We start from the raw sequence: 9,293 nt of genomic DNA, 5'->3' as shown, positions 1-9,293 counted from the left end.
TGATATTAGCTAAACTTTCTATGCAATAAATCTTCAAAGGCCAACCTTCTATCACAGACATTGAAATGTTGGCAACTACACCGAACAGGAGGGAACCTCGTCGGCCAATCCTACCGGACTTTAGAGCTTTCATGGCGAACATGCTGCATTGTATCATCAACAAAAAGCAAATACACAAATAGAGTGTGGTTGATAATCTGGGAAAGAAGGCAAGACATAATTCGATTCCTACCGTATTCTCTTATGAGTCTTGGACGTACTATCCAATGAGACTTGCCCCATCTCTCTACTCTATATGTCAAAAAATAAACTTATATGTCAAAAAAAGAGAGAAAGAATTATCAGTACCTGTAGAGCCCGTGCTTAGTCCAAGTCTCATCGGCACTGCTTGAACCTGAATTGCAGCTTGTGAAATTTGCTACTTACAGATGTCCTAAGACTATAATGCAAGCGCAGTATCTTCTGAAAGATCTATATATTCACTTTAAGCCTGAAGTTCAGACTGAACAACAAATGCAGTTGAAGTCTATTGCTTTCGATTATACGGTCGAGGAGACCACCAGTATTATCACCAAGGATCAACGAAAAATTACAGATAACCGTTATGTGTGTGTACAAGCACCCCAAGGCAGGAGCTTTCCCAGCAGCAGCAGAGAACATCTTATTCTGAAGAAGAAGATCAACTCAATTCTCTTTCTCTGCAGTCTGTACCGCCCTCTCGTCTTCAAACGACGCTGAACAGACAAACAAAGATCATCACCTCGATGATATCTTGCTCGACACCGTCCGCACCGTCAAGCTGACACCCGGCCGCTGCTTCAGCCCTCTCATTGGGCCACCGCCGCCTACACCGACGCCGCTGTCCCGGTCCCGGCTCCTGTTCAGCGACAGCCTCGCCTTGATCGGCGACACGAGCCTTGTCGCCAATCTTGACGGCGAGAACGAGCAGCGCCGGGTTTTCGCAGGTGACGCCTGCGCCTTCACGGGCGGCGGCGGTGACACGGTGGCGGCAGGTCTTGCCGGCAGAACAGCCTTCCCGTGGATCCTGAGCTTGGACCCCAGCGCGCTCGGCGGCGACTTGACAAGGAACTTGTGCGGCGTCTGCCGCGCCAGCGCCACGACCGGGGACCGCGTCGTGTAGAACCGCTTCTGCTTCTTGGAAGGCGACGGCGTCGCGCACGCGTCGGTGTTTGCGGCGGCGGAGGTGGAGGCGTGGAACGCGGGGTTCGGGAACATCACCGCCTTCTTGGCCCAGGGGCGGTTCTTCGGGGAGACGCGGTTGGCGGACACCGACGGCCGGCCGACGGCGACCGCGACCGCGACCGGCGACGCGGGCTTGAACTGGATCCGGGACCGCACGCGGCCGCGCGACGGCGGCGTGGCGGCGTCGGCGAAGCGCGTCGCGGCGCCGCCCCGATGGCTCTGCTTCTCCCGGGCACGCCGGGCGCGGAGGGGCGTCTGCTCCGCCGCCGGCTTCCTGGTCCTGGGAGTCGGTTTCGGGGTCCTCGGGGGCTCCCGATTCGTAGCGCCGGCCGCCGTGACGATGTCCCGCGCGAACTGGCTGGCCTGCACGATCTCTAGCACGGTCTCGCCGAGCAGCATCGCCGGAAGGGACATTCGCCGCCACTGCGCGCCCTCTCCGCCGCTGGCGCCGACGCCGCCGAACTTGCCGTTCGGGGACCTCTTCTGCGCCGACGCGCCGCCCCTCATCCTGCGGCGGCAAGGGTCGTCAGAGTCAGAGACAGAGAATTCCCAAGAATCTAGGATCAAATCGAACAAATTCGGACGTGGGGCAGACAGCAGAACATAAGCACTTGCCTGACGGTCTCCTGCTTGCATCGGAGGCTGGTGCGGAGGTACCCGCGCGTGCTGCGGGGGCTGAGGCTGACGCCGGAGACGACCTTGGCGCCGCCGGCCACCGTGTACTGCAGCTCCTGCAGCCGCGCCATGCACCTGTCAACCTGCGCATCCCAAACCCAACCCAACCCACCCGCCGAAACACGTCAACGTCCCCGCAAAACCCAGATCGAACGAATCCAATCGAGCATCCATGCGTTCCAGTCGGCTCCTACCTTCTTGAGCGTCTCCCTGACGAGAGCCGGGTTGAGCGCGGCAGCCGCGGCGAGGGCTGCCGCCGTCTGCCTGTCCGGCTTGGCGTTGGGGCTCCTCGCCACCATGGCCTTCGTCGTCGTCGCGTGGATGGGAGGGGAGGAGGTGGCGCTGGTGAAGGTCAAAAAAGGGAGCTCGTAGCGAGCTGGAAGGGGAGAGGGGCCGGTTCGAAAGCGATTGAGCGACGCATTTTCCGCGGGGGGGCTCTGTGGTAACGGTCGGCGGCGCAACGGCTACTTCTCGGGAGTAATCACGGGACGAGGGGACCAACAGGCCGGCCCGGCCCGGGCGCCTCTAGTCTAGTGAGCAGCTGCCAGCTGGGCCCGCTACGTCACCCGGTGGACTTGTGCAGTTACACTGGGGATAAATCGTGATTTGTCCTTGCTATTATGGACATAATAAAAAACAGATTTGTCCTTGATTTTTAAAATCGGATTTGTCTTTAAGAGTACAAGGATTTTACCGGCGTGTTGCAACACAAGTCAGAAAAAATAATAAAATGTTCGGTATTGTTCTAGGTAGCCAAGCCAAAAATCAAGACATGGATGGTTCGTATAGCCAGCTGCTGCTGCTGCTCCACCACACCGCCACATCTTTCCATCCATCATTGACTGCGTATGGAGAATGCCCACCGTGACCATCGCGCCATCAGTCCGGAAGGCGCTGCAGAGAATTACGGTGACAGATTCTCACACTCCCGATCATAAACTCGGAAGGTGGATGATGGCTTCCACGCTACCGGAGGTCTTCCCATCCACAAGACTACCATGGAAGAAGATCTGGAAGGGGCCGCTGCCTCCTCGACGGGTTTCACCAGCGAGGACCATCGGTGATTTCATCCAGCCCGCCATGTCCGGCGCTCGGCACAACGGCGGCAATCCGAACTCCACGGGATTTCGAACTGTGAAACGCTCGCTCCGCGTGGAGGGACCTGCACCAGCAGGGCCCAGTCAGGTCCACCAACAGCAACAACGGATGGTGGCCCAAGGTCCTAGACCCGTTCAGAAGGCTACGCAACCTGCTGACTTCGACACGGAAGGCAGAATTGTGAGACCTAGGCGGCGCCTGGTGAACCCACACCTCTTCCTTGCCGCCAAAGTTCCGCCGCGAATCTCCTACCGCGACGCGCTGATGGCTGGTGGTGACCTTGGAAGGTTTCGGGGCCGGCATGCCCCGGGCCGTGCGGAACCTGATCGCCGCCGCGGTCGGGGAAGAGGCTCGGCTGATGCACGCGGACGTGGTAGGGACACTGGCCACGGGCATGGTCGTGGAGGTACACAACTTGGTCGCGGGGCTGGACCACAGGCGCATGGTCATGGCCGCACCGCCCCCAAACTCGCTGCACAGGACCATGACGAGGTCAACAGGGCTGCAGTGGGTGCCCAGCGCCGTGCTGATGCCTTCGATGGGACCGATCAAGTAAACCAAGGTGCCGGCCGGGCCTCTGTCAACAACACCTTCACTGAGGAGGTTGCAGGGTAGATTACCGATGATGAACAAGGCAAGCAGAAGAGGAAACACAAGGAGCTGCCGGTGAAACTGGAATACGCGATCTGTATGGAGGAACACTATACAAATCAATGTCCGCTGCTTCGGGGCCCCAAACCAACAGTTGCTTATTGTGGCGCCGCCGAGGATGGGATGGGCTTTTTCCAGATCCAAGCGGTCAGAAACAATCAATTGTTAATCCGATTCAGTCATCAGCTACAACTCTCATCACTGTGGAAGCAGGCGAGGTATCTGCTCAGTTGCTTCAAGCAGAACTGGCTAGGATTATTCCAGTCCGTTGGGTGTGGGAGGTGCAGGAGCAAGATGGTAAATCATTTGTTGTCCCGTTCCCGAGTATGGAAGAGTTGGAACGTATGATCGCCATTCGTACGATCACCACGAAGAACAGAGAGGGTACCATCATATTTGAAGAATTTGTTGATGATGTCCAACCGATCAAAGTGCTAGAGCAGGTCTGGGTGACTGTCACCAAGGTGCCCCGTGTTCTTCGTTCGTTTCTTCCTCTTTGGGCTGTTGGGTCCATTATTGGGGCCACACAAAAGGTTGACATGGTGCACCTTCGCGCAACTGGTCAGGTCCGCATCCTAGTAGCGGTCCTTGATGTTAAAAAATCCCCAAGCAAGCTGATGTGTGTGTGTGCTGGTAATAGCGTTTACCACCTTTTTTTCAAGACGCATGAAGCTATCCACAATAATGACTCCGATCTAGATGATGATGATCTGTTGGGTGATGATGATAATCTTTCTGGGGGAGACCGTGTGATGAAAGATGCTGAGGATGCGAATCCCAAACCTCAAGATCCTAACCCAAAAACTCAATCTGACAAGTCTCAGGCACCTCCCCAAAACATGCCACCTCACAGCAATCATCCTTGGTGGGAGTGGCCCTAGACCAGGCCTGCGAACAGCTACTAAATGAGATCAGTCTTAAGGTCATGCTTGAAGCAGATGACGGGGCTACACTGAAGACTTATTCGCCCCTAATGGAAGAAGAGTTGGCAGCATATAATGCCCTTGTTGATTATCCTAATCATATTCACCCTTCTTCTATTTCTGTGTTATCATCGTCGCTTGTCTCTATTGGAGACGTTGCTGCAGACTTACAGGGCTGTGCGGTGGCGGATACTGTTCTAGTCCAGGACAGTACAGGGGGCTCTACTTCAGCAACTACCCCCCCTCCACACTAGACCACGCCCCCTCCGCGCTGGTCCACGTCTCCTCCTTGCTGGACCAGGCCCTGGTGGGAGAGGGCGATGTCGGCTTCATCCTATCGGCTGAGGATGGTTCCTCGCTGTAACACTCCAGTGTTATGGTTGCATCTTTCACATGCATAACATGAGTATTATCACCTACTCAAGCATAGCATGATCATCATCTACCTTGAGTCATGTTATTTTATGCAAAAATGTGATTTAACTTGTTAAATTATGCTTCCTATGCTTGTGTTTACTTGTGCCATGCTCATACTTGTGTGTTATGCCTTGGTAATTAGTTTATCTATGCTTAACTCAACCTTAGGAGCAATGTTCATATTGATCACTTCTCCAAATTAAGTGCTTAAGTCATACTTACATGTATAGGCCCTAGAAACCTCTTTTGTTTAAGCTTTTAAAAAGTGTTTCATAAATTGTTTGCATGTCAAAACTTTCTACAGAAAAGTTGTAGAAAATTTTATGAGGAACAAAAGTTGTTTTATGGCCATCTCATGAAAATGATCACATCTAGCTCAAAAGTGACCCACAAGGCAGATTTGGGGCTGTTTCCAACACTTAGAAAATTTTCTAAGTCTGGGATCTTTGCTCGAGGGTATGTTGTTTAGCTTCCAGTTTGAATTCTAGGTCGAATCAAACCTTGATCTTGTAAGCAATGTTGAAGTCCTCATGTAGCTCTACAACATGGAGCAATTAGCCAGCAAAATCATCGAGTGGATTATGAGTTAATCGAAGTGCAAAATCGGGTTTCAGTCGGGATCGGAGACTGAATGGAGTCGCCGTCAGCAGAGGGGAGCTCACCGGTGACGCCGCGTGTCTGGACTCGTGGCGTCCGTACGTCGCCATTGGTCCCGCTCGTCAGTCCTCAGCGTGTCCTACAGCTCGCCACGACGCCGCCGGTCACGTGGACAGCGCCATTTCCACTCTGGTTCGCCCTCTCTCGCGTCCGTCGTCTTCTCCGCATCGCCGCCGCTGCTTTGGCGAGCTCGTGCGCTCGCGTCTCAGTGTCTCCGGCCAAGCGACCGCCCAGAGCTCCGCTAGCTTCCCCGCAACCCCGTCGTCGAGTTGGCTGCGGCTACCGAGCCTCGGTAAGCCCGCATTGTCTTCTCCGTCGCGAGCTTACCTCGCCGGAGCTCCGCCATGGTCACCGGCGTCGTGGCCAGGGCTCTGTAATCCACCATTTCTCTTCGTTCTTGTCCCAAAAGCTCCGCTGATTCGTGCTGAAGCTCGTCTGAGTCCTCTTTCGCCTGGTCTCCGACCAGAGACGCCGGCGGTCGGCCGCACACCACCGCCGTGCCGCCATTCGCGAGGGCGAGGTACCTAGGGTTCAGTAGAGTTAGGGTTTCTGGTACCATTCGGTGTGGAATGGAGTGAGGAGCACGATGGTGCTCTTGGCCATCGCCGAGACCTCGCCGTCGACGAGATCTCCGGTGGTCAAGTCGCGCCTCTGCTCTTGGGTCACTGACTTGTGGGGTCCGTTGATTTGCGGGGTCCCCTGTCAGTCTCTCTTTCTCCTTTGTTTGAATTAGGGTTTGTGTTGTTTTTGCAAAAATCATATCTCTTGTTCCTGTGATCCAAAAATTGTGAAATAAATTTTGTAGTGATTCCTGAGATGGCTAGTTTTAAATAAAAATATAAAATATACCATGTTTTCTGGGATAAATAATTATTAGGATTTAATCTTGTTATTCATGTGTAAATTCATATCTCTTGATATACTGCTCCTTTGGTTATGAAAATTTTATGCTATGCTCTGAGTGGTATGAGAATGCTATAATAAATATTTCATGATTTTTGGAGTATTGTATCTGTGACATGTAATTTATTTTTGTGATATGGCTTGTTTTCTTACTTAAATCATAATAAATGTTTGGTGCTTATACTGGTGTTCTACTTTGGTGTCAACCTTGCTTATGGTAATAGTAACCTGTAAATAATCTGAAATCTATTGTTTGACACTATCTAATCCATGTTTCTTAATTTATGAAATGAGCACCTTGTCATATGTTAAATGCTTATCTTGAGTTTGGCATGTGCAATTGTTCTGAAAATTTTATGGTAATGTCAAGATGCTATACTTGTGCTTGTGTAATTTGTGTAGATTTTTCTGAGCACTTTTACTAGTATCTTGTAATTATGTCCTTATATGGAATTAAATTAATAAGTGCCATGTTTTTGAGTTTGTAGGGGTTCACATGTGATGTTCTGGCAATCTTAGGGTATACTTGTGCTTGTAAGCCATTTGGTTAGCACTAGATAGGTTTTGGCTATGTCATCAAATAATTAATTAAAGGGTCAACAGCTATTCTGGACAGCAAGGGAGTAATCTAATGTTTGCTTGATGATAACTTGTTTTTCTAGAAGACTTGTCTAAATCAAAGTTGTTGTAAACTTTATGAACTCGTTGTGGTTTAAATTTGGGATCATTTGGTCTAGTAGTTTGGAAGTTATGGCATTTCCAATTTGGGTTCCAGAAATAGGTGTTCTCTGTTTTTCTGGAACAGAACCTGGAACTTTGTTTAAATGACTTATTTAACTAATGAATCTTGCTGTGATGTCTAAAGATGAAATGTAGAAAATTTAATAAGCTGTTCAGAATGTCCTCATTCATGATTTTTAGATCTGTATAGCTCCAGTTTTGATTTATTCCTTGAGCTGCACTGCTATGTTGGTCATTGCTATTTGTAGTTAATCAGTAATCTTGCTAAGTAGTTAATCATCTTGTGTGAACTTGTTATGAGAGTTACTCCATAAATGAGTGTCCAGTGAAGTTTAATTATGTTATCAAGCATTCCTCCTCATCTAGGATGCACACATTCTTATTCATCGTGCATGCAATAGGTGCACCGGAAACGACCGTTTCGTTCGAGCTCCAGGTGAACCCCGAGGGCCAGGAGATCAACCCGGAGATGGAGGTCCAGCAAGCCGGACACGAGGAGCCCGAAGAGGAGATTGAGTGTCCGAATCACGAGCCTGCATCGTTCGTGAAAGGCAAGCCATGGAGCATCTTAAGTCTCCCTTTTTAATTTCGAAAGCTTACTTGAATATGTTATATCTATTGATGCATTACGTATAGGAGTTGTGATGAAACCCTTGCTGCATTATACTTATTCCTTGTCCAGATATCTTACCTTTACCTGGTTATAGAGTTAGGACCGAGTAGCAGCTTAGCCATGCTTTAATCGGTAGAAGTCGGGTGATATCCTGTCACCTGCGCGAAATAGGGTTGTGTCGGATCACGATTGCCTATATGTGCTATCGTGGAAGGAACCTAATTAAAATGTTTAAGCCGGGCGGGGTTTTGCAAGGTTGTAGTAACTCCGTCTGTGGCAGCTAAGGACCGATCGTTGTACGTCCTCTTGTCATGTTAAACGCATGCCTGACACTTAGTTGGCCGGATAACTCGTTCCGACCGCGAAGCCTAGTAGTATGACTCAGGCCAGAAGACCGGCAAGTATAAAGTACGCACTACCGGAGGAAGTGTGGTGTGTGGGGGACCATTGGGGTAAGTCCAAAGGCACGTGAGTTAAAAGTCCTGACCTCCCTGGCAGAGTGGTAGCCCTGGGAGTGCGGCGCTGATCGGAGCCGCGATTCCTGAGTCGTACCAAAGGTGACCCGCTGGCTCTCTGACGGGGGATGCTTGGGTGAGTGCTAGGAATAACTCCAGCTGGATAGGAATCGATTCGAATCGTCGTCTCTCCCAGATAGTGAGAACTTGACAGAGCAGCGGCAAACATAGCATTCACTAAAGGAACAATGGTTCATGATAATGATGATAGCAAGGAAGAGCATATGATGAACTTGATATGGTTATTATTGTTTGTAATAATCAAGTGAAGTGTTTTAGTACAGGTGCTAATCTAGTGATAGGCTAGTAAAGATTAAATGGATGCCTTTACAAATGGTATGGTAATCACTTAAGCTTTTGGCAAATGGTGAGTCAAGCCAGCTACACTTTATATTTAGCCTTGCATGATCCTTGGTGTCTTTTATGTTTCACTAGACGGGTAAGTCTAGCTGAGTACATCCTCGTACTCAGGGTTTATTCCCACCTGTTGCAGATGATATCTTTTATGATGGCTTCTGCAAGACCTGTCTCCATCCTGCTGGGGACGAGGACTAAACTGTTGGGCACGGTTCTCTAACTACTTCGTATCTGTTGCTTTTGGATGGATGGCATGAGACTCTGGCAATAACAAAAACTTTGGAATGTGTGTTGTAAACTATTTTGCTTCCGCTACTACAAACTTGTGTTGTAATAACTAAGTAACTCCGATGTGGTGCCGCTTCTACGACAATGAATGACTATGTAACATTCGCTGTGTTATGTTGAACTATTACGATCTTGGGTGGTTGCAAGTTGGTTTGAAGTCCTTCGTGATTTCAATTGACTACCGAGATTATATGGGCTCAAGTTTGGAAACTTGATTGCTAGTCGATCGTTTCTACACTTGAACTCTTATAA

The 9,293-nt window shown here is 50.1% G+C and overlaps 1 protein-coding gene across 1 annotated transcript; it reads right to left on the bottom strand.

Moving 5' to 3' along the window:
- On the bottom strand, window positions 457-2,322 carry LOC8077942 (microtubule-binding protein TANGLED1). The gene is made up of 3 exons (XM_021447308.1): window positions 2,073-2,322; window positions 1,799-1,961; window positions 457-1,760 (listed from the first exon to the last, which is right to left on the bottom strand). Exons 1-3 carry the CDS (start codon window positions 2,175-2,177, stop codon window positions 757-759), a joined length of 1,272 nt encoding a protein of 423 aa, XP_021302983.1. The 5' UTR covers window positions 2,178-2,322; the 3' UTR covers window positions 457-756.

This window comes from Sorghum bicolor, chromosome 9 (assembly GCF_000003195.3).
Source record: "Sorghum bicolor cultivar BTx623 chromosome 9, Sorghum_bicolor_NCBIv3, whole genome shotgun sequence".
Classification (NCBI taxonomy): Eukaryota; Viridiplantae; Streptophyta; class Magnoliopsida; order Poales; family Poaceae; genus Sorghum; species Sorghum bicolor.
Note: the sequence above shows the minus strand (reverse complement) of the source record. Positions and strands in the feature narration are given on the sequence as shown.